This window comes from Ceratotherium simum, chromosome 29 (assembly GCF_057802395.1).
Source record: "Ceratotherium simum simum isolate JZ-2026a chromosome 29, ASM5780239v1, whole genome shotgun sequence".
Lineage (NCBI taxonomy): Eukaryota > Metazoa > Chordata > Mammalia > Perissodactyla > Rhinocerotidae > Ceratotherium > Ceratotherium simum.
The window spans coordinates 33,154,131-33,179,817 of record NC_141928.1 but is presented as its reverse complement, the minus strand read 5'-3'; the positions used below and the strand labels follow the sequence as shown (position 1 = coordinate 33,179,817).

Genomic DNA, 25,687 nt, shown 5'->3' with positions numbered 1-25,687 from the left:
CAGGCACAGAGCAAACACCTCCTCCTGCCAGCTTACCAAACTCTGGCCACATTAACTAATCAATCTGACCGTTGGTTACGTCAACATCTAAATAGTGCAAAAGAACCTGAACTAGTCTTCGTTTCTGCCCATGTGAACACCTGGTGGACTAAGTACCATCAACACAAATAATCCATAATCAATCTATATATCAAAATTGTGGTGCGTTTATTATGAGTCAATTTTGAGGACTATAGCCTGGGAGAACTTTTCCACCAAGGAAGGAAGCTGTCTGAAGAGGCGTGGTGCACAGAGTGGTTATATACCATCTTGGAACAAAGACCATACATCACATATGACAGGAATATCTCTTTTACTACTGTCACAAGATGCTTTGCTAGCACAGCAGGTCAGTGGTCACAAGGTGAGGACGGCAAGTTGGTGGTCAGGAAGTCAGTGGTCATGAGATGAGTTAAAACAGGTCAGTAATTAATCCTTAGTTTCTGGGAAGAAATGCTTACCCTTAAAGAAGTGCTGATATGGGGGAGGAAACATCCATGTCTTTAAAGCATCATTCTTGGCTTTGGGACATTGTAAATGTTTAAAGCAGACGACATTGCATGCTCAACAGGACATATCAGGTCTTTCTGGAAAAACAAGGTCAGGCTGGATTAGTTTTAAACCAAATGGCTTCCTCATATACTCCAATATATCCTATTGCTTTTCATTTATCTATCAGTATGGAAGATGGATGAGTGACAGGGTATGGTATCCACAACAAGACAAACAGCACTCTGCCTCTTCTTCTGGTGTGTCATTTGGGCCTGGAAAAATGCTATAGAAGCTCAAGGACTGTCCCTTGCCCAGATAAAGACAATAGGTGAAATTTTTTCCCTTTGCATTGAAAATAGAAATTACACTGGACTTTTCGGGTGACATTCCAGGACAATAGTACAATCAAACTCGGTGGTTTGACTCCATTGGTGGCATCTTCAAACCTTTCAAGGAGATTATAAGTGACTCTAGCACTACCGTTTTTGGCACAAACATCTGCCAAATCAACAAATGTTTTGGATGGCTCACAAGTCACCCTGTACAACATGGGATATCATAGCTGTTCCCCCGATTAAGCTGCCTAATACCACAAACTATATGAACCAAAAGTGTGGACTTACTTGGCCAGGTGACAGACCAAGCTTTCCAATTGCCAAAACCAGACTACAGGTCTCCTATACCAGCTATTTCACAATCTGTTTTGCTGGCACAGATCAACAGGAGCATGTGGGAAATGGAAGTGTACAAATACTAACAAAGGTCATGAAATAATTACAGGCTCCACTCTGACCTTATCATTGTTTTATTTAATTATTTTATTGAAGTCATATTGGTTTATAACATTGTGTAATGTCAGGTGTACATTATTATATATCAGTTTCTGTATAGACTGCATCGTGCTCACCCCCAATAGTCCAGTTTTTATCCATCACCACACATATGTGTCTCTTTACCACTTTTGCCCTCCTCCTCCACTCTGACTTTATCTTTGGATCACCCTGGTGGTCTTATTTTACATGGCAACTAAGTACATAGTGTTCCCACCTAAATGGTCAGGATGGTGTGGACTTGGATACCTGTCTCCCTCTGTCAACAAGTATGCCACCCTAAATGCCAGCCAAATTACACACTTGGGCTCCTTTGTTCATAAAGTTGTGCCACATAAATGTACCAGTTGAGAAATAGTAGAAAATCTGCTTGTACATCACAACTCCAAGTTCTTTTCAGCATTGAGGGTCTTATTCCCAAACTTTAGAGATTATGAATTGTAAAAAGCAATCTTAAATCACTCCGTGGTAATGGAACAAGAGTTCAATACGACTATGCAAACTTTGAAAATAAATACTCCAGGCAGAAGGAACAGCTTAGCCTCTGTGGTACTCCAAAATCATCATGTCCTGGACACACTGACTGCCCAGGAGGAGGAGCTTATGCAGTCATTGGTGAAAAATGTGGCTTCTATGTAAACCAAACAGGACAAATAGTATCTAACTTAAATCTATTAAAAGAGAGGATTAATATTTTTCATCAGATAAATGAAGCACAGACATTCTATTGGTTTGGTCTACTCCTGGGGTTGAGGGACTGGTATAAGAGGGTGTGGGGAAATGTGCTTCTATTTGTTCTTTTCTGTTTGTTCACCCTCATTCTAATCTATGTTCTTTTCTCTCTTTGCAGATCTTTTACCACTCAACTTCTAACTCATTTTCTCTCTCCACAGCTGTCAGCTCAGCTTTTAATGTGTAAAAGTTCCAGGGACGTTTCAAAGGAGGGAACTGTTGGGGTCCAGGAAGGGTGCCCTAAAATATCTCATAATGGCATATTGATTATTTTGAATTAAAGTTACATGAGAAACAGCTGACATAAAAAGAGCATTTTTGACCCTCCTCTCTCTGTCCCCACTAAAAGCAGAAAATAAATTTCCCATGTGAAAGATATCTTCCCTGCACCAGGAGATAAAGAGACATCCCTATCACCAAAGCTATGGAATTAAGGGCCAAGAAACCTGTATAAACAAACCTTGTTACTTTTTTTACTACCCCAAATCCAAAATATGCTTAAATTCCTTACTAATTAAGCACCCAAACCTGATTTTCTTTGTCCTCTCAAATCCTCACAAATGTATTTTTTCTTTGGGTAAAAAGATATGTAAAATGCCTACTTTGTTCACTCTCTGAGCATCATTTTTTTATGATCTCCCATGCACACATATTAAATTGGTTTTTCTTCTGTTAATCTGGTCTTGTGTCAATTTTATTATTAGTCCAGCTATAAGAACTCAATAGGGGTATATAGGGGGAATTTCCTACTCCCCAACACACTTTTACTTCTCTTCAAATGTCATCACTTCTTCCTTAATATTCCTGGTTTATTACATTTCACTACCAGAAAGCATTCCCGAATTGCATAAATATGTATGACATGTAGTCGACTTTCAAGAAATATTTTCACAGAATGTAATTCCAACGTGTAATTAGTCTTACATTAGAAGAAAATCATCCTTCAAACGAAATAAAAATAGGACTATAATTCAGCTTCCCAGACTAAGAGAGTTTCTTCTATAATGTTCTAGGAAATAGTCTTTAAAAAGAAGGAGAAATATTAATGGGGATGGGGGAAATAGAATAAAGAAAAGTTAACAAATAATTTAAGATAGTCTTTCATTTTCCCTCAGAAATATAAATTCTGTCTTGATATCCTCATAATTACAAGTCCCTGTTGATGTCCTTTCTAAACAGAATCCAACTGAAAAGACATACTGTTATCTGAGCACTCTTGGAACTTCACAGCTTTCCAAGATTATAAAATGAGCAGAAAGACTATTTGCCCTCATTGCCTGCTAAATTCCAAACACTGGAGTTAATAATCTGATTCATTTCTCATGCAACAGCTGAGATTTTAAACCATCTCCAATCTGCCCAGAAGAGAGAGCCCTGATAACAAGCCAAAGTACCTGACTTTTTCCTCTTGAGCCCTCTTTTCTAGCAGTAAAGGAAGAATGACACTACCAAGAGTTGTTCTGATGGTCAAAACCTCAAATATGTCTTTTGTTAAGTCTAACCGAGCTAATGTAAGAGAATTACCAGCTTACTGCCCACTTCTTGCACTAGTTTCCTATTAACTTTTAAAATTTATCGAGTCCTCTCCTATTTTCCTTCTTTTTGTTCTCTGTGTTCTCTAAATCTCGCACCCTTAGGGATAGCCCCTACCTTTTACTCATATATTTTATTAATTTCCATGACAAACAAGTTGTTTGACCTCTGTTGGTACCATTTGGGCATATCCTTCCTCTGCAAATAAAGAAGTCAAGGGCTTTGACTTACCACCAAAGGGTTCTGAACTAGCTGAGAACTACAAGTGTGGTCACAGTAACAAAATACTTTCCCTATGGCACAATTTCTACCTTTAGAATTTGAGTAACACCAAATCTCCCACTGATTCCCTCCCCCTCCTCAACTAATTCACAAGGGCTCTTGAGATAGCTATCGAATGGAGCATTAGTGGGATTTTACATGACAAGAAAATAAAAGCACTATCTCCATAAAATTATTGAGTCCTTATTTATTTGAGGTGATGGACAGAGCATTTAAAAAGTGAAAACTTAAGGAAACTATTAGTAAATTTAACTTCCTGAATTTTAAGAACTTCTGATCAGCCAAATACTCCAAAAACCTTGAAAACACAAGCCGCTATCTTGCAATAGACTTATGCTACACATAAAACTGATAAAGAATTATTAAGCAGAATACATAAACAATTCCTAAAAAATTAATTTATGAAACTCTCAGTTGAATATGAGAAAAAGACTTCAACAGGCACTCTATGGGAGAGGAAACACAAGTATAAGCATATGGAAAAAAGGCTTAATCTCATTAGTTATTAGAAAGATGCAAATTAAAATCATAGGGTATATTTATACTCACAAGATGGCAAAAAAGTAAAATTCTGAAAATAATAAGAGTTGGTTAGGAAGTGGATCACCAAGACTCAAACTCTGCTAGAGGAATGTAAATGGATGCAATCACTTTAGAAGGCAATTTGGCATCATCTACTAAATGTGACAATATGAATAACTTTTGACCCAGCAATTCCATTTCTAGAGACATACCCATCAGAAACGTGTGCACAAGCGTATCAGGAAATATGTACAAAAATATTCACAGCAGCATTTTTCAAGATGTTAAAACACTGGATACAACCAAATATCTATTAACAATAAAATGAATGAATAAATTTTGGCATATTCATACAGTGGAATACTATAAAGCAATAAAAATAAATGAATCACAACTACATGCAATAATCTGGATCAATCTCACAAACGTAACATTGAATGTTAGATGCCAGTCATAAATGAACTCACATAAATGAATCTTATAAATTTATATGTGCTAAACTAAAACTATAGGGCATACTTTTAGAGTAAATCTTTAAACAAAAACAAAGAAGGGATTACCAAGAGTCAGCATTGTGGTGAAAAATTATCAATGTAATTCACATTGATAGATTGCAAGTAAAATGGATGAAAAACAATACAGCGTGCAACAGTAAGCATCGGAAACCCGAAGTGGCTATATTAATGTCAGATAAAGTAGATTTCAAGACCCAGAGTACTATCAGAGATAAAAGATAATGATGACAAGATTATAAAAATCATAAATCCTAATAATGGATTTCAAAATATATGGAGCAAATTTGACAGGATTAAAGAGAGAAATAGACAATTCTATAATAGTGGTTGGAGATTTTAACATCCTACTCTCAGCAATTAATAGAACATTTTGACAAAAATCAGTACAGGCGTAGATTTAACACTATACATGACCTGGACCTAATTGCTGTTTGTAGAACCCAACAACTTCAAGTGCATGTGGTACATTCAACAAGATAGGCCATAAACTTCACTGTAAAATTAATCTTAATAAATGCAAAAATATTGAAATTATAGAGTATTTTATCTGACCACAGGGGAATTAAATTAGAAATTAATAACAATAAGAGCTAGAAAACCCCCAAATATATGAAAATCAAACACGCTTCTAATAATCCATGGGTCAAAGAAGAAATCAGATCAGAAATTAGAAAATATTTCAAACTGAATGATAATGGGAGTACAATATAAAAAAAATTGTAGGATGAAGCTAAAGCTCAAAAGGGAAGTTTATAATTTTAATGACTTACATTAGAAAAGCAGGACTAAAGTCAATGGCCTAAGGCTTTACCTGAAGAAGTTAGAAAAAAGAGGAAAGTAAACCCAAAGTAAATAGAAGAAAAGAAATAATAAAAGTACATATTAATGAAATAGAAACTAAACAGAAAAAAATTAACAAAGACAAAAGTTAGTTCTTTGAGAAAAGCAACAAAACTGGTAAACTTCAAGCTAGACTGAGCAAATCAAAACAAGGTAGAATACAAATAACAAACACCCAAAACGAAAGAGGGCTTATCATTGCAGATCCAATAGACATCAAAAGGAAAATAAGAGAATATCATCAACAACTTTATGACAACAAATTTGACAACTTAGATGAAATGAATAAGTTCAGTGTAAAATACAAATTACTGAAGAATTGTTTTGAGGTAAAGGAGATTAAGTAGACATGACAACAAAAGGCAAAGCATGAACCAGGACTGAACTCTGGATCAGGGGGTGAAATTGATATGAAGGTCATTCCTGGAACATTGGTGAAATTTGAATATGAACTGTGTATAAGTAAGTGTTGCATCAGTGTTACATATTTTGAATTTGATATTTCAGTGACGGAAAGAAGCAGAAATTTGATGGTAGCTGTAGTGTGCTACTATACAACTAAGAATAACATTGGAATTCTGTGGAATTAGAAGTTAACTTGAGATATTACTTTTGAATTCAGAAACCATTCAAGTAAAAACTTTAGGACTTTTGCACTGTGAAATAATCTAATGAAAATGAAAGAAAAGTAATTACAGATAAGATTAAGTTCATGCATGCAGATATAATTACGTTCAAGGTGCCTGTCACTTTCTACTTTAGGATACACAGAACACATGCTAATGGGATTACAAATCAAAGAGGCAGGACCAAGTTGTCCATTCCTAGGTTTAGAGTCAAGAAATTTACATTGGAATGACTTCCATCTCCGAGTAGAAGGGAGTTTTATGGCAAACCAATACTCAAAGAACTAGAAAAAACGGATAAGAAACAACATAAAAGCTAAAAACCGGCAACAATTTAAATATCCCATAACAGAATATAGATTGATTACATAACACCCAGTTACGAAATAATATGCTATTAATCAAATTTGTTATTAAGACTATATAAAGATAAGCAGAAATGATTGTAATGTGAAGGGGGTAAGGCGACATGATGTCACAGTAAACTTTAAAATACAGGAAAAAGGTTTTTTTTCATTTGGAAATATCCCAGAATGTTAGGTGATTATCTGAGCAGTGGGATAGAAATGATATTTTTGTTTTTCTCTTTCCCAATTTTCTTTAAAAAATGTGCTACCTTTATAATCAGAAAATTGACATGTTAAAAAACAGAAGCCTGTTTTATGCTGCTTGAAATACATACTGTTTATATAAGACCAATTTCTATTAACCCCAAATCTCTATTTTATTAGCAGGTTTTAGGTAAGTGTACTTACTGAGCTCAAAGGCCCAACTAAGTAAAAATAATTGGTAACTTTTTATATAGCAATCATTTAAGTTTTTTAAATGTAAACCTTTTATAATGACGTCACATGTTTGGTTACCTCTGTAAACAAGTTAGCAAATCTAATTTAATCTTCTCAGGAAAACTAGGTCATTATTCTGATATATTCATTGTACTGGACTGTAAACCAGTGACGCCCTCTAGAGTTACTGATGCGTGTGCAGTTTACCTTACCTGTTAGCTAAAATTTCCAGGACTATTGTTTCAGGGGGTGGATTGTCTCCCACCTCAGTACTAGCATCTAGGGTGTCAAAAGTTCAGAAATAGCCAAAATAAAACCAATGAACCACCAAAGTAATAATTAGTAAAAATTTATTGTGCATACACCAAAGAGTCTGTAAACCAGGAGCACCCAAACCAAAACATGGAATGAGGTTTAGGGGTATATCATTACAAAGCAGCTTATACAGTGAGAAGGCAGTGTCTTCACAGTGACTGGTAATTAAGCTCAATTCATGACTAAACTAGTTTTGTCTGCTCAGAGAAGCTTCAAGGCTGGTCTTCCTTTGGTTTTGATTTTAACAAGGGCCACGTTACTCAAAACATTATCAGCATTACCTACGAGCTTTTTGGACTTGCAGAAGCTCAGGACCCACTCTGGACCCAAGGAATCAGAATCTGCATTTTTGAAAGATCCCCAAGTGATTCACCAGCGTATTAAATTTTGAGAAACACTGCTCTAAGCTACAAAGGAGTAACTGCTTTTGATTTAACACTGACGTGAAGCCCGGTTTTGCAGTTCTCCAGCTGAAACCAAGTGTTTTTCCACACTACCCTTACCATCCCTTACTTCCATCTTGCCTGTTGCATTTTTCTGTGTCTCCAGATTGTAAGTAAAAGTTGTGTGGGAAATGGGAAAATCAAATCCTGATTATAAAATCCAAATGTTTCCATGCTGAACCCTTTTCACACAGCAGAAGGGATGTAACAGCTCTCATGTTTAAGCTCTAGGTCTCCAAACACTCTGACACTCCAGACTTCTGAAGTTCTTAAACATAGGTTATTGAAAACCTGATTGTCTGCTGATGACATTTATAGGGCATGACTGTAGTGTAACTAATTTTTCTAACAAACATGCCAGACTTTAAATACCCAACTGATTTTTGCCCTCTTCAAAGAAGTCACCCTGGGAAAAATAAATGAAATTTTCCTGTTTAAAACCTACCACTTTTTTTCACAATTATTAGAGTCAAGACATTCCCTCTCCCTGTCTCATTACTCTGTAGCCGTATCTAAAATCTGATAAAAAACAATCTCTAATTTAATCACTTCCTCATTTAATCATTTTGTCATTTAAAACCATCTGGTAACTTGATATTTGAGTAATTTCCACAAATTAAGTAGACCAAAGTCTGCAAAGACTTACCACCCTAGTGGATACTCATAGGTCCTCAAGGCCACTTTTAAAAATTACAGAAAAGATAAATGGTTTGAAATAAACACCATCTCCTTTGAAAAGAATATTCATTTAGATATAGAATCTGGTATATCTCTTATTTAAAATAAAAGTCAGCACTTAATAGTTGGCAAATATTCTAATTTTTTCATTTATAATATTTAAATTCAGGAAATGACAAGGCAGAAAAGCAGATTCCATCGTTAAAAAAATGAAAACACACAACACACATTCAAGAAATCTACTTTAATTCTGAAAGAGATTCATCCAGAATGAACAGTACCGTTTTCTACTATTTTTACTTGGGGGTAAAGCCAACAGTGAAACAACTTTCTATAACACACAATATAGATTTTTATGTTTCTTTTAAAATATCTCATCTAAGTTTCCTTATTTGTATACGTACTATATATAATACCATCTTAGATTTAAGAGTCCTAACAAGATTAAAACTTTTTCTTGCATCTACTCTTCTATGCCTATGAAGAATAGAGACCACGTCTGAACACGTAATGGCTTCATATCTTAAATCCAAGTTAACTACAATGTTTTCCAGAGAAGAAAATTTTCATAAAATATTAATGACCTGATTCCATTAAAAAAACAAAAAAGTTTCAGCAAATGTGAAAAAAGAAAATCCTATTGTCAATTCATGATATGAGGGAACAAAAAGAGACAATGCATTCTCCCAGAGAAATAGTGGGTTTTGAGAACAGTCTGATAGCATTTCACACAGTAAAGTATCAAAAGGTCTGACAAGCCTCCTTGCTCAGAGGGAAACAAATGGCTTCAACGTGCTCCTCTTCTGAATTGCTCAGTAACCCCAAGTGATTTTCAAATTGGGAGGCAAATTACTGGCCATAAGTTCATCAAATTTAGATCTATCCTGAACAGGCACATTATAGAAATCAAGAACATCCCTGACCCTGCACATCTGGTAAAGCCTGGAGTTAGGCACCGCATGGCCCAAGTCATCAGCTAAACGTGCCAAGAAACTGAACTTCAGACGACCATCATCCAGGGAGACGTCCAGCCAATTGCTTTTAACAGATGAGCCAAAAATTTCTTTGACGTGAGATTCCAAACGACTCTGGAGATCTTCAGGTGGTACGTATGTTCGGCTTCGTAAGGGTGGACACACCAGTATAGGTTCTTCCTTCACCTCTTCTATCTCAGCCACAACTGGCTTCTCTTTTCTGAAATGATCAAACAAATAGGTGAATCTTTAGTTCACCGCATTAATGAAGTTGACAAACACCAGACCCAATCTTGCCCATCAATCTAAATCAACAATTTGCACACTTACTACTCTTCCGGGCACTGTGAAGAGAAGAAAGAATAAGATAGGTCCCCGCCCTTGGAAGCTTATAGTTGAACTGAGCTGGCACAGGCAGAAAACAAAAGGTCGTTAGATTCTACACGCTCTAAGAATTCCCATGGATGGGTGAAGAAGGTAAGTTGTCTGTCCTCCAAGATCCAAACCCAATCTACCTCAGTAACCTCATCTCCCTATAATCTATATATACTCTATGCCCTACCCAAACTAAACTACATTCTGTTTCCCACTTTCCTGATGTTGTGTGTTAGCTCAGGTCATATCCTGTCTGAAATGCCTCTCATCTCCACCTACTTCTGACTTATCCTTTAAGTCCTAGGACAAAACTATTCTCTTCCAAGAAGCTTTACTTGATTTCCCCAATCAAATGTAACTGCAAGTTCCTCTGATCTCCTATAGCACTTTATATCGCTCTCAGGGCATGTCGCATCCTACCTGAGTTTTTATTTTATTTACACTCTACTTCTCTTACTAGATCAGGGTTTCTCAACCCAAACGTTATTGACATTTTGGACCAGATAATTCTTTGTTGTGAGGGGCTGTCCTGTTCTCAGCAGGATGCTTAGCAGCCTCCCGGGCCTCTACCCACTAAATGTCAGTAGCACTCCTGTCCTCCAGTCATGATAACCAAAACACATGGTCAAATGTCCCCTGGTGGGCAAAAATGTCCCCAGTGAAGAACCACTGTGCCAGATTATAAAGTCCTGAATACAGAGACCTCTTTTACTGATTTGGAGGTCTTTGGAAAACTGCTTGAATAACTACTGTTGAGTACATGGGCCAATGTGACGGAATCTGCCTGATACACTATTTCAGCGCTTAATGAAATATTTGTTTTCCAAGGAGCTGGCATCTGATCAGGATCGGGCATCCCTAAAATTGGAGGCACCAGAAATGAACGATGTCTGGCCAAGAATATGGTTTGTAATGCTGTTCCTCTTTGTCTACTCAAAGACTCTTCCAGAAATTTATCCCTCTTTCTGCACCAATTCTTTATCAATTTCTCCCCATCTACTAGAGCATTCCCAGGGCACACAATATACTGTAATGTCTCCCATCTTTAAAGAAAAAAATTCCCCATGACTCCATATTCCCTTTCAGCTTCCTTTACAAGAAAACTCTTCAAAAGAGTTGTCTATACTTATTGTCTCTACTTCCTCACCTTTCATTTTCTCCTAAACTACTCCAGTCACATCTCATCAGAATGAAGTATAATCCATTCCTTCCATCTCAGTCATCTCTTAAACTGCTCTAGTTTTCTTCGCAATTTACCACTTTCAGAAATTATACTCTACGTTTGTTCATTTTTTCCTCCACCAGAACCTAAGCTCTATGAGGACAAAGATTAGGTCTGTCTCATTAACAACTGTATCCCTAACACCTAGACACCTAGTTTATAGCAGACACTACAGATATTTGCTGAATGAGTGAATGGAACAAATTTGAAGGAGGTTCGAGAGATAATAACAAATACTAACCAAAAAAGACGGGAAGCTGAAAAATACCTGAGCCGATAACAAAAATCCTTCTGGACTAAAGGAGTTTTTGTCTGAAAGCTGAGGGCATACGTTGTTCCCTGAGGTTCCCACAGATTTTGATGTCCTAACACTATCTGAGGCAAACAGGTTTACCTTCAAAAGATTCCACATGGTGCTGTGGGATAAGCAGCGGATGGGGAGTCAAGAGACCTGGATTCTAGATCCAGCTGTGCCATAACTTGCTCTGTGACTTTTAGCAAAATACTTCTGTGGCGCCTCAGTTTCCTCACACGTCAGAGTGCTTAAGCTCTGAGAAGGGACTTTGCTTCCGCTGCGTCCTACTTAGGAAGATGCTGGGCCGCAGTAGGAGTGTAAGCACTATCTGTCGGGTGACTTAATGAATGAACAAACGAACAAAATGAGGAGGCTGCACTTCATCTCTGAATCTTAGAGATCTCTGCACTCAGAACCCTAACGCACTTTCTCACAACACTCCTTTATGAATTCGTCCCTTTATCCTGCTCAGTTTGTCTCCTTACTTTCCATGAACGTGACCCACCGTCTACCTTTCCGCTTTACCTGAATCGAGACCAAAATTCTCTGCGCGGCGCCCCTGAGACTATCCACGCGACGCCTCTTCGGGTAACGCCGGACACCCACAGCGCCGCCATCTCCGAGGGGAGTTACGGATCAGAGCTCCGCCCTCAGCCGGCAGTGACGCGCCAACACTAACCAATCGGGTGTAAGCTTAGTGGCAGGTGTTCCCTTTTTCCTGACTCACCAGCGGCTCCCTCTCCCTTTGCACGCCGGGAAATGTAGTCCGGTAGCCATTGCCGGCGGAGGCTGGACGGAGGCGCTCTCTCTCAGAGCATGACGGGAGTTGTAGTTTAGGGGCGTCCCGGGAAGGTTCCGGGTGACGCCTTCTGGTCCGGGGGCGGGCGGTCATAAAGCTCCTTGGCTGAAAGGAAGAGTAACTGGCAACGGGGAGGAGGTTCCAGCAAGGCCTAGGAGGCTGCGTAGCCAGGCAGGGGAGGGGGTTTGGAGTTGGGGGGCGGCCAAATAGTGCGTGTGGTATGCTGCTGGGGTCGTGACCGCTCGGGGACCGAGGCAGGACCTGGCCAGACCCATTCTGGAGGCCTCGCCTTCGTCGGGCCTTTTCTCCACCGGCCGGGTAGGCCTCACCGGAGGCTCCTTTGCGTGCGGCCGCCCCGGGTTCCTGCCCTGATTTTCTGTCCGGGAGATGGCTTCCCCGAGCCCCCCGCCGGAGCCAAAGGTAAGTCGCCCCTCCGGGTATCCCCGTTCTGTCGCCGCTACCGCGCTAGGCCGCGCCACCGCCCCCCGACCGTGGTCTCTAGGGCCAGCGCCGTGCAAGGAAGTACCCCCTAGTGTCCTGGGGTGCGGTTCGCCACCAGACTGCCCACTGGCTCCTTTTTTTCAAGAGCGACTTGATAAGTCAGCTGGAGAAAATTAGTAATGTTCCAAACTAGTGATCTCATTTGAGTTCTTGCAGGTAAGGCATCATTTTTGACCCTCCCCTGTGTCTTCTGTGCCTGTCACGATGCCTGGACCCAAGGTAGGCGCTTAGAGAACTTAATGGACTTGAATTGAATAGGGTCTCAAGCCAGTGTGAATAGAGAGTTGGAGCGGGGCACTGAGGTGTAGGAAGCTTGGGGAGGCCTTGGGGCAGCTTACTAAAATAAAGATATTAGGGCATGATTATTAAACCAGAAAAGCCTTAGCCTGAATCCCCTCATTACCGAGAACAAGGATCCAGCTCAGTTATCCTCTAGTTCGAGGTGCCTGGCTGTTACAGTCGGTTCCCTGAATTGGGCTCCATTTGGAACTCGTAGTTACCGTGTTCCTCCTAGCCTACCCGGCCCTGATGAGTGATTGCTTCTGCTACTTTCAGTGGTAGAATTGTCCTTGAGACAACAGGAACTGACTACAGAAATCATACTATTTCAGGGGTTGCTGACATTTGAGGATGTGGCTGTGTTTTTTACCCAGGAGGAGTGGGATTATCTGGATCCAGCTCAGAGAAGCCTGTATAAAGATGTCATGATGGAGAATTATGGAAACCTGGTCTCACTGGGTAAGAACCTGCTGTTTCTCTGATTGAAATACCTAAGAGGCTGTTAGAATTGAAACTCTGAGGACGCTTGGACCAGTACCAGTACCCAAACTGCTTTGTTCCAAAGTTCTGATTCAACCCTTTCAGCTGTTGTTTCCATAACTCTCATCCCTAGCATCCTTGCAATAACCAAAATACAAGCCTTTCTGGCTTCCTGTCTTCACAATCTCATTCCCATATTGCTCTGTTCTTTCCCTTCTAGCTCTTCCTCCCACGGCTTTCCTCCCACCCCTTTTCACTCTGCCTTCTGGAGCCCCTGTTCCTCTTCACATAATGTTCCTTACCCCTCCTGGCCTTAACTGAAACCTGGCAGTTTCCCAAGGACACCACTTCTCTGGCAGGGGCTGCTTATTCTCCCATATCCTCTTCCTTCCCCACCCTTTGTCTCAAGGCTGGAAGGCAGAAGTTATTGTTCTCCCAGCTTTTCAGTGCTATTCTCAAAGCGTTAGTTTTTCACCTTGAAACAAAATCTTTCTCCTTTGAGGCCTCAGCAGTCTTATTCTACTCATTCAATTCCTTGTCACTATCGTCTGTCAACTTTTTTTTGGTCCCTCACCTAGACTTTGTCGTGTGTTCCAGAGTCTTCTCTATGCTAACCCACACCATCGAGGATGCAGTCATTCCTTAAGCCTCACTGTACCTTAACTGTATTGTCTTCAGGGACCCTGCTTTTCATTTTTATTCAACAACTCACATCAATGAGCATACCCCTCAATTTTGTCATTTTGTTTAAGGCAAATCTTAAACGCCAATATTTTATTCTTTGATCAGTTATTCGTGCAATAGGTATGTATTTACTGTAACTAAACAAAGGTCACCAAAACAGACATGATCTCTGCTCACGTGGACCTTACTATAATTTCTTTCCTTTCCTCCTCTCCTACTCCTTTCCTACTTTCATTCTTAATGATGTTTCCTTTTCCTTGACTTCTCTAGTTTTTTTTCCAGGCTATCCATATCCATCTCTTCCTGACTTTGCCTCCTCATCTAATCCATGGAGCTATATATGAATTATCACCAGCATGCTCTCTTGCCACCTTGTTGTTAGGCTCTACCCATTCTGTAAACTTGAAATCCTGTATTGGTTATAAAATCTGCCTTTTCTTTTCTCCTACCTGAGTTGCTAAACACAGCAGGAGAAATGCGTTAACCGAGAGGATTGATGCCCTGTATATATGCCTGGCTTTTCTTCTAGTTTCCACTGGCTTTTTACATCTCAGCAAATTTCTTATCTTTGATTTGCTCAATCTTCTGTTCCTTTTGGTGACTATTCTAAAAACTTAAGGTTTTCCTTAGATCTGTCACTCAGTAGTGGACCTTACCTTCTGCTTCACAGAGAAGATAGAGGCCATTAGACATGAACTCTCCACTTTTCTGCCCCTCATCTGCCCACTTAAGGCTGCTCCTTTCTTCTCACATCTCCAAGAACTTGTTTATCAGTCGTCTTTTTTTTTTTTGCTTTATAGCTTCAGTCACTATTCCTTCCCCCCTGGTACCTTTATTCTGGTGATAGGCATGTTCATGGCTTTTCCACTTGGGGAAAGGAGGGGAGAAAGAAAAAACCTCTTCTTGGAGCCACAGTCTCCCTCTTGCTGCTCACTGTAGCCTGCTACTTGTTCTCTTCACAGCCCAAGTTTTTGTAAGAGTAGTTAATGTGTAGTCTGTACTTCTTTACCTCCCATTATCTCTAGATCCCTTTTCTTGCCTCTGCCACTCCCCTTAAATTGTTTAAAATTGGTCCGTAATAACCCAGTTGTCAAATGCAGTAGACTCTTCTTGGAACTTATTTTATCCCACCTCTCTATAGATATTTGAAACTCTTTATTGCTCCCTCCCCTTGTCTTGCATTCTCAGACTTCCTCTCAGTCTATATACTTCATTGGTGGACCTTATCTGCACTTGGGTCATCAGCTACCACTATATGATGTAAGTCCCAAATCTTTACCTCCACCTAAGAGAGACAGTATGGAGCCTGACTGCCTAAGTGAGAATCCTGGTTCCACCGCTTAGCCTTTGTGACCATGGGTGAATTACTTAACCCTTCTATGCCTGTTTCTTTTTTTATAAAGTGGGAATAGTAATAGCACTTAACCTCTTAGGGTTATTGTGAGCATTAACTGAGTTAATATATGTAAAGCACTTAGAACACTGACTAACATGTAGTAAGTGCAATATAAATGTTGATTGCTATCATCATCATTGTCGTTATCTTCTCTGTTGAGCTCTAAATTCCTGGTCATCTCCTTTTGAAGACCATATAAGCAACTCACACCTGGAAAATCTGACATAATCCATGAAAATCTCAAGGGCCTCCCCTTCAGAATTACACACTCCTTTCTCTGTGCTACCTGTATACACTTCCATTGTTGAATTTATCACACTGCTATAATCATTTATGTTACTTCTCTAACCAGACTGATCTCCATGAGAACAGTAACTATATCTTTTTCATTTGATTTCTCTAGCACTTAGTACAGAGCAGGCATATATTATATGCTTCTTAAATATTTGTGTGACTGAATGGCTATACTTAAGACTCAATACCTCTTGACTAGACTATTGCATTAGCCCATAAACTAGCCCCTTGCCACCAGTCTCCCTTTCTTTTAATATGTGCTCTTTACTGCCCCCAAAGTGATTTTGTGTTAGTTAACTACTTACAACTTCTGTTGATCCTTGATAGCTTAAAAGATAAAAATCTTAATTTCTTGTTCTACATACTAAGACCTCCCTATATAGTCCCTGCCTAGCTTTCTAGCTTCATCTATTATTTTCTGCACGTTACTTCAATCTTCAGCCATATCAGCTGCTGATTTTTTTTTTCAATATGCCATGGTATTTCTGAGTCACTGCCAGCTTTATCCACACATATGGTATCCTGGTTGATAGAACCGGGCAAATGCCCAGCCTTGCCTGTCCCCAGTACTGCAGAATGTGAGTTCCATATGGACAAAGGTGTGGCAGTGAGCCCATCTGTGAGCTACTTTCAGGCTCTTTTCTTTATTTTAGCTGAAATACAGCTTTTCATCAGTTATCATTTCTCCCTCTACAATCTTTTCATCCTTCTCTATAGACTGTGTCTCCATCCCCTTGATGAGAGATCATGATTACGCAACTGTTGCAACGTAATGTTTTCCTCCACTTCATCTTGTTGCTTTACTTGACACAACTCTCTTCTAGCTTTATAATTTTGGCTCTTTATTTATACCTTTCATTTTCATGCTGATTTTTCTTTAAAAACTTTAATAGCTACATTGATGATACAGCTTGTAGCTTGATCTCTCAGTTCTTGATTTTTCAGTTCTTTCAATTGAAACCAACTTCTTCAGTTTTAGTGACTTCTCTCCAGTCTGCCTGAGCCATATGGGACTTGGACAGGATTGAGAATTGTTGTACCTACAAAACTTTAAACTCATTATTTCTTTTCTTTGATTATAGTCTCTCGTTGCTTATTTGTTCAACTGCTCATTCATTCAATAAATTATCAAGCACTGTGCTAGCCCTAGAAATACAAGTTCTTCCCTATTCTCTCATTATTTTACCAAGAAAACTGTTCTTTGTATACTCTGTTGGATAGCAGGGTTGGCAGCTATGGTCCACAGGAAAGATCTGGCCCACTGCCTGTTTTTGTAAATAAAGTTTTATTGGAACATGGACATGCCCATTCCTTTCTGTATTATCTATGACTACTCTCATGCTACAGTGACAGAGTTGAGTAGTTACAGCAGAGACCATATGGCTCACAAAACCAAAAATATTTGTTGTCTGGCCCTTTTTAGGAAATAAGTGCGAATTCCTGTTCTGTCCTAAAGTTCAGCCACTTGTACTTTACCATTTTCTTGCCTTCTCTCTCTCCCTTCGGCTACCATATTATTAAAACTGATTAAAGATTATAGAAATCAACTCAAGTTAGCTTAAGCCAACAAGAGAAGTTATTTTAGGGACAGAGATGGCTCATGGAATATATGAGCAGGATTGCAACTGGACATCAGAAGAGGACTGAAACCAGAAATTGGATCACTCTCTGGAAGTCAGGAATTAACTCTTTTTACTCTGTTTGTTTCTCCTTTGCAGACTAGTCTTTCTCCCTTGTGTCCACATACATCTGTTCCTTTAGCTTCTGAGTTGATAGGTACAATTCTGGTCACATTCAGAATAACTAGAAATTTCAGTTTCAATTCCAAATTACTGGGAGAGATGCACTTTGAGTCAACTGTCTGTTCTAGACAAATTAGCTATGATCACAAGATGGGAACATATATGCATTGCAAAGATCTCAGGAAGTGATTATAGCTACCAAGCCCAGCTATAATGGATAGTCATTTCTAGGTTCCTCTGTGTGGAAGACTGGACTCACTTCTTTTCTTTACCTCTCTGTTTGACCTATTTATTTTCATGCCAGTTCCTCTCTGCTTTATTTACTTTAGCATTATATTACATCGTATGTCTGGTAAGAGAAGTCATTCTTCTATATTCTTTTTCAGGGTATACTTAACTAGTTTTCTGCATGTTTCCAATTGAAATTTAGATTCATTGGGGTTTATTGATTGGTTCCTAGGATTTTGATTGGAATACAGGGAGGTCAATAGATTGGTTTGGGAAGAATTAAAGTCCTTACAATAATGAATCCCTTTAGCAATTTGGTTGACTCTATTTAACTGCCTTATGTCCTTCAGAAAAAGATTATGATTATTTTAATGAATCTTGCACATTTCTTGTTAGATTTATTCCTTTATGATTTTTATTATCATGAAGAGCGTGTTTTATTTTTCAGTACTATTTATTAACTGGTTACTCTTGGTAGTAAGAACCAGTATTTATTTTATATATTAGTCTTGTTGTTGCTATTGTATTTCATTTAATTCTTTTAGGAATTTTTGATAGAAATTCATACTGTCTGCAAATAATGATAATTTTATCTTTGTCCTTTGAGTAAAACCCCTGGAACAATGTCTACTGAGTAAACATTGTGAACAGACTTCTCCTTCTCACAGGGAATTTATAATCCAATGGAAGAGACAAACACAAACAGTTAAAAGTGCAGTGTAATAATAGCTATAATGCAGTTATGGACAAGGGCTGATGATGAAAAACAGAACACCTAAATCTATCTAGTGGACTTAGTGAAGGCTTTGTAGAGGAACTGTTGCTTTGAATTGAGTCTTAAAGAGAAACCAAGAGTTTGCCAGGTAAACAATGTTAGGGGACATTTAGTAAGATATGCAGAGAAATGGCATAAAAGACTATAACACAGGCAATTTGCCCACTTAAAGTGTGAGGGAGTGGGTAGGAGCGTGAATTGAGGCTTAGAGACTGTCATGAAGTGCTAAGTATCATAGTGTAAAGAGCTTTGATTTGATCTTACAGGTGATGGAGTGCTAGTGAATCTACAGGTGGTGACACGACTAGAATTCCATTTTGGGAAGATCTCTCTGGATTCAGTGAAGTAGATGTAGTATGGGGACAGCCTTAAGATCTGAGCTAAGGATTATTAGATGGCTTTTGCAATAATCCAGGGAAAACATAGAAAGAAGGTAGATGTTAGAGAGTAGAATCATTGATTTTGCTGATAGATTTCTTCTAACAGTAAGAAAAAGGAAGAAATCTAGGATGATTTCCTGCTTTGGGACTTGAGGGTAATGGATGATGATGCCTCTCAAGAGAAGATGATTAGAGGTGGAGACAGACGTGACAGCAGATGACGATGATGATGTTAATTGTGAACCCTTTTTGAGACATCTCTCGGTGCTATTCAGAGAGTGTGTATATAGGGCAAGATAAGGATGTAAACATGGGTAACAATAACCTTAAACAGTTGACAAAGGAAGAGAAATACATGAGGGAAATGCAGTATAGAAAAGGCCAGAGAAGAAGTAGGGAGGGAGCTAGAAGAATATAATAGCATAGAAACCAAAAACTGTCAAGAAATGGGAGTAGTCAACAGTGTCAGATGCTGCTGAGTAAAATAAGGACTGAAAAATGTCCATTGTATTTGTTATTCGAAAGTCATTGGTGATATAATGAGAAGTTTCTCTAGATGCTAGAAACAGAAACTAGATTTCACAGTAGATTGTAGAATAGATTGAATGGGAAGAGGTTGGGCACGGAAAATATAGGAAATGGAGAGCTGCAGTGTTAAGATTTTTTTCAAAGCTTGGATTTCATCAAGAGAAGGATTTCAGGTTCAAGATAAAGTTGAGCATACTTGTATTTTGGTAGGACATGTCAATGGAGAATGCAGATTGAAGAAAGAGGAAAAAATGGTAATAATTGACGAAGTGTTCAGTGGCAAGTGGAATCGAGAGAGGGTAGATAGCATTAGCCTTGGATAGGAATGGGATATATCTTCATATACCACTACAGATAATTTTATAGGTAGGGGGCAGAAAGTTGAGAGAGTTCTCTCATCTTTTTTTATTGTGTGAAAGAAAATACAGTCCACTGAAAGTGGATTTAAGAGAGAACACTGTAAATACAGTCACGCTCCACATAATGACCTTTCGGTCAACAACAGACCTCATATATGATTGTAGTTCCATAAGATTGGTACCATATAGCCTAGCCGTGTAGTAGGCTGTACCATCTAGGTTTGTGTAAGTACACGTTATGATGTTCACACAATGGCGAAATTGCCTAATGACACATTTCTCAGAATGTATCCTCATTGTTAAGCGACGCGTGACTGTAACCTACGTAGAAATAAAGTTTCTACTAGTTTCTTTGGGGAATAAGAGAAGTGTTTTTTTTGGAGTAAAATAACTTAATGACTGGTTTGAAGTAAATAAAAAGAAATTTCAAAGATGACTCCACAGTTAGAAGACTAGAAAATTGAGAAAAAAGAGGAAATCTGAAAAAGGGAATTTTGTAGGGCCAAATATAAATTTGGTAGTGATAGAATTTTCTAGTGAAGTTATCGAACAGGCAGCAAGAGAGAGAAAATCAGGAAAGAAGTCAGAGGCATACTTAAGTGTTTTATATGCCACTCTGTTACGTCATAGACTGTTACGTTATCTTTCCTCCAACACATGCAGGATTTTCATTTTTCGGATGTCATACAGACTCTCAGTTGGAATTGGATGGTTCCAACTCGGGTCTTACATTTTTAGAGGAGTGAGAATCATGTATACTTGAAGAATGTGGTATGATTTGTGGTAGGTGAAGTGGTAAGCTACTGCAGACTTCTCTGTTCCTATGTTTCTTCCATTAGTTCTAACCATGTTCCTTTATATTTATTTTATTCTGTTTTTCTTTATCATAGACTCCATGTCATTCAACCCATTATTTTTTTTAAGCCATTTTGTCTCTTCATATAGGAGCTGCTTTACTTAATATTCTCTTTATCATATTATTTTCTTTGTCATATTATTTTCATTCTCCATTTGTATTTGTCATCCATTCCATTTGGTAGAAGGCTTCATGTCTTATCTCTGAATCCTGGATCATTACACGATGCCTGGAATACTTTTGATCACAATAAGTTCTTGTTAGTGAATGAATTGTTGCGTCCCCTGGTTTTCGTCTTCATGCTCCTCAGCATCATTTTATGTGTTCCTTTATGTCAATTATTTGGTGTACTCACATTCCGATAATGCTGTCTCATCCTAAATTTTCCTGTACCTATTGTTTTCTTCCCATGTTATTCTTTCCTCCTTGATAGATTGGTTCATCCTACCACTACTTGTCTTTATTTCTTTGTTTGCCCATTTTACCTTGCATAATTCACTGTTGATTTATCAGCCCTTCCTCCCAACTCTACTTTCTCCTACTGACTCCTTCTTTGCCTGGTAAACACTCTTTTCATACCCCTTCTCCAAGAAAAGCATTTCATCTCATCAGATAACTAATACTAAATATTTATATAGCTTGTACTCTTTGCCAGGTACTGTTCTAAATGCTTTTTGTATATGAACTAATTTAATCCTCACAACAATACTGTGAGGTAGTAAACTACATTTTATAGACATAATAGATTAATTTATCTTTTTTCTGAAAATTTATCCTTGCTAGCAAAGAGCTTGGCTGATGTTTCTGTTTTCTTTGTATTATTCCAGATGTTTTGAACAGAGATAAGGATGAGGAGCCAACTGTGAAACAAGAAATGGAGGAAATTGAGGAAGAAGTGGAACCACAGGGTGTAATAGTTACAAGAATCAAAAGTGAAATTGACCAGGATCCCATGGGTAGAGAAACCTTTGAACTTGTTGGTAGGTTAGATAAACAAAGAGGAATCTTCTTATGGGAAATTCCAAGGGAATCTTTGACCCAGGAACAGAGAACGTTCAGAGGAAACACTAACATTATCCATAAGAGACCAAACTCAGAAGAGAAATGCCATAAATGTGAAGAATGTGGAAAGGGTTTTGTCCGCAAGGCCCATTTCATTCAACATCAAAGGGTCCATACTGGTGAGAAACCTTTTCAATGCAATGAATGTGGGAAAAGTTTTAGTCGCAGTTCATTTGTTATTGAACATCAGAGAATTCACACTGGGGAAAGGCCCTATGAGTGTAATTACTGTGGAAAAACCTTTAGCGTGAGCTCAACCCTTATTAGACATCAGAGAATCCACACTGGAGAGAGACCGTATCAGTGTAATCAGTGTAAACAGAGCTTCAGCCAGAGAAGGAGCCTTGTTAAACATCAAAGGATTCACACAGGTGAGAAACCCCATAAATGTAGTGACTGTGGAAAAGCCTTCAGTTGGAAGTCACACCTCATTGAACATCAGAGAACTCACACTGGTGAGAAACCCTATCACTGTACCAAATGTAAGAAAAGCTTTAGTCGAAATTCATTGCTTGTTGAACATCAGAGAATTCACACTGGGGAAAGACCCCATAAATGTGGTGAATGTGGGAAAGCCTTTAGATTAAGTACATACCTTATACAACATCAAAAAATCCACACTGGTGAGAAGCCCTTTCTTTGTATTGAATGTGGAAAAAGCTTCAGTCGGAGCTCGTTCCTTATTGAACATCAGAGGATCCATACGGGAGAAAGACCTTATCAATGCAAAGAGTGTGGGAAAAGCTTCAGTCAGCTTTGCAACCTTACTCGTCATCAGAGAATTCACACAGGAGACAAACCCCATAAATGTGAGGAATGTGGAAAAGCCTTTAGTAGAAGCTCAGGTCTTATTCAGCATCAGCGAATCCACACCAGAGAGAAGACTTATTCATACAATGAAACTAAGGGAAGTTTTGATCCAAATTGTAGTCTTGTTATACAGCAGGAAGTCCATCCCAAGGAAAAATCTTATAAATGTGATGAATGTGGGAAAACTTTTAGTGTCAGTGCTCATCTTGTACAACATCAAAGAATCCACACTGGTGAAAAGCCCTACCTATGTACTGTATGTGGGAAAAGCTTCAGTCGGAGCTCATTTCTTATTGAACATCAGAGAATCCACACTGGTGAGAGACCCTATCTATGCAGACAGTGTGGCAAAAGCTTTAGTCAGCTTTGTAATCTGATTCGACATCAGGGTGTTCACACAGGTAATAAACCCCATAAATGTGATGAATGTGGGAAGGCCTTTAGCCGAAACTCAGGCCTTATTCAGCATCAGAGAATACACACAGGAGAGAAACCTTACAAGTGTGAGAAGTGTGACAAAAGTTTTAGTCAACAGCGCAGCCTTGTCAACCATCAGAAGATCCATGCAGAGGTGAAAATGCCAGAAGCCCATGAATGTGATGCTTGTGGCGAAGCCTTCAATTGCCGCATATCTCTTATTCAGCATCAAAAATTGCACACTATGTGGATGCAGTAAATGTAGAGAAGTTTTGAAGCTTAGTTTGACTTGAGACTGGCTACCCAAGTTTGGGTAGGCTCAACATGCCTCAGGTTTAGTGATAAAGCAAATTCTCCTCGGCCTCAGGCAAATGGTTTCTCAAGATTCTGTGAATAGTGATCAACTGTCCTCAGGCAATTGAAGACTTCCATTACTCTCTGTTTTGACGATCGTAGAGAAAGACTCAGTAATTTATCTAAGCATCTTTCTTTAACAGATCTTTCAAGAGAGGTTAAACCCAGGCTCAGAGCACTTGGTTATAATTAATAAAAGGAGAAGGACAAAGTTGCATTGGTACAAGGGAGCTGGAAGCAGCTGATGTTAGAAAACTAGAATAATTATTCGAAGAGTTCTCTGCCACCATCCTGTATGGTGGGTCTTTCAGTTCTGTGATATGTTTGGCTGTGCATGCCAAAGTCCAGTAATTAATCATATGATTAAGTTTTCAAGGAAACAAAGTCCAAATGTTTATTTTTTGGAAACTGGTGTCCACAGTTTTTGTTGTTGTTTAAGAAAGCCAATTGTTTGGCATGTGGGTGAAAGAAAGGCAGTTCCAATGCCTTGTGGTTGCCAGATCTGTAAAATGAGTGGACCATTAATTTTACATGTTAAGATTGAGTAATGAACAAACCTAGCAAAGGTGTTAGCAAGGAAGCTTTGGGAGTGCCTTTTTTTTTTCAAGATGGGCCCAAAAAGGTGGAAGAAGACACTGTTCTTTTGGTGCCCTGCCATCTGTGAAAGATATTTGTAGTCCTATACAAATAATCATTTTCCTCCACTACCAGTAGCATGTGAAAGTGTACATATTTTGATTACCAAGAATTGGGAATAAAAAGACCTGAAGTCTATGCTAGGAAGCTGAGATATTTTGGTATTGCTTTGGTTTTTATGGTAACTAGACTTTGCATGCAATTTTAAAATCCTTATTTCTGGCTCTAGGGCTTCCCTTAGTTAACGGTTATTATAAACTTATTAATTCATCTGTTTTAATAATTAAACCTGTTTTGTTTTTTGCTTTGTGTAAGAGTTCTTTGTTATTTTAGTATAAAATCTATCCTGTCAAATATGTTACTGCTTTTAAAAATTAGAATCAAGGATTTAAAGGAAGTTGCTCTCACTTCTTGTACCAATGACTAATTACGTTTTCTAGGATAGTTCAATTAAGGTTAAGTCCAGGTTCTTTAGTTTGTGAGTACACAATGCCAAGTCACCAGAACCCTGTAATTCTAACTTCCTAATTGAGCAAAAGATCTCCCTTTCTCCTGTGCCTTACACATTCTAAGCATCACCTCCAAATTTTCACCTTCCTGTCTCTGAGTATGTGTGTGTGTGCACGTGTAAATGTGGATGTTACGGTACATGTATAGAAATATACCTCTGTGTGCACTCCCTTATTCTAATTAGGTACTCCTAGTTACCATACAGCTAACTTCAAAACAGAGTTTGTAGCCCAATTAAAATTACAAAAAAAGAGAAGTAACTGAAAATGCACTTGATTCCTCAATAAAATTATCCTGCCCTAAATCTCCCCAGTTTTACTTATTTTACACCTATGGTTCCCAGGCCAAGGTCTCAGCTAAAAATAAGGTTCTTAGACCTCAGTATTTTGAAAAACCTAATGAAAGGTGTGTGTTTTCACTGCATGCACATTAAAACATTGCTTTGCTTTCTGCTGGAATTGCATCTGTTTCACGTATGGTTATCTTGCTTAGCAGAAGCTGGCTTTGTTGACCTCATTGTAATTTGGCGCCATGGTCATATGAGAGATTCCTATTAAAATTACATAGTTTTTAACATTCTTGGATGTGAATCTGGAGCAACAGCTGAAAACTAGCAGTGAAACAATTCTTGACTATATTTACAATTCCTTGCTTATAAAAAGCATAGCCAAAAAGGTGAGTTTTTTTTTTGTGTGTGTGAGGAAGATCAGCCCTGAGCTAACATCCATGCTAATCCTCCTCCTTTTGCTGAGGAAGACCAGCTCTGAGCTAACATCTATTGCCAATCCTCCTCCTTTTTTCCCCCCCAAAGCCCCAGTAGATAGTTGTACGTCATAGTTGCACATCCTTCTAGTTGCTGTATGTGGGACGCGGCCACAGCATGGCTGGAGAAGCGGCGTGTTGGTGCATGCCCAGGATCTGAACCCCAGGCTGCCAGTAGCGAAGCATGTGCACTTAACCACTAAGCCACGGGGTCGGCCCAGGGTGAATATTTTTAAAGCAAGTTCATTGCAGTATTCACTGTTGTTTGCCAAGGAAATGACAGAAGTACGGAGAGGGCTTTAGAGAGGGATATGAAGTGCCTAGAAGAGGAGGGAAG

General features: G+C 38.7%; 2 protein-coding genes across 4 annotated transcripts; one reads left to right on the top strand and one right to left on the bottom strand.

Moving 5' to 3' along the window:
• Window positions 1–8,861: 8,861 nt before the first annotated feature.
• On the bottom strand, window positions 8,862–12,135 carry MRPL50 (mitochondrial ribosomal protein L50). The gene is made up of 2 exons (XM_004423267.3): window positions 12,024–12,135; window positions 8,862–9,826 (listed from the first exon to the last, which is right to left on the bottom strand). The coding sequence occupies exons 1-2, from the start codon at window positions 12,113–12,115 to the stop codon at window positions 9,445–9,447; spliced, it is 474 nt and encodes a 157-aa protein (XP_004423324.1). The 5' UTR covers window positions 12,116–12,135; the 3' UTR covers window positions 8,862–9,444.
• Window positions 12,136–12,420: 285 nt separating this feature from the next.
• ZNF189 (zinc finger protein 189) lies at window positions 12,421–24,381 on the top strand. Of its 3 annotated transcripts, none has more exons than XM_014782031.2 (3): window positions 12,421–12,717; window positions 13,455–13,536; window positions 21,627–24,381. In XM_014782031.2, exons 1-3 carry the CDS (start codon window positions 12,685–12,687, stop codon window positions 23,345–23,347), a joined length of 1,836 nt encoding a protein of 611 aa, XP_014637517.2. In that variant the 5' UTR covers window positions 12,421–12,684; the 3' UTR covers window positions 23,348–24,381. The 3 variants fall into 3 exon arrangements, with proteins under 3 accessions (XP_014637517.2, XP_004423325.2, XP_004423326.2); XM_004423268.3 differs by having other exon boundaries at window positions 13,410–13,536; XM_004423269.3 differs by having other exon boundaries at window positions 12,422–12,717; window positions 13,452–13,536.
• The last annotated feature ends 1,306 nt before the right edge of the window (window positions 24,382–25,687 follow it).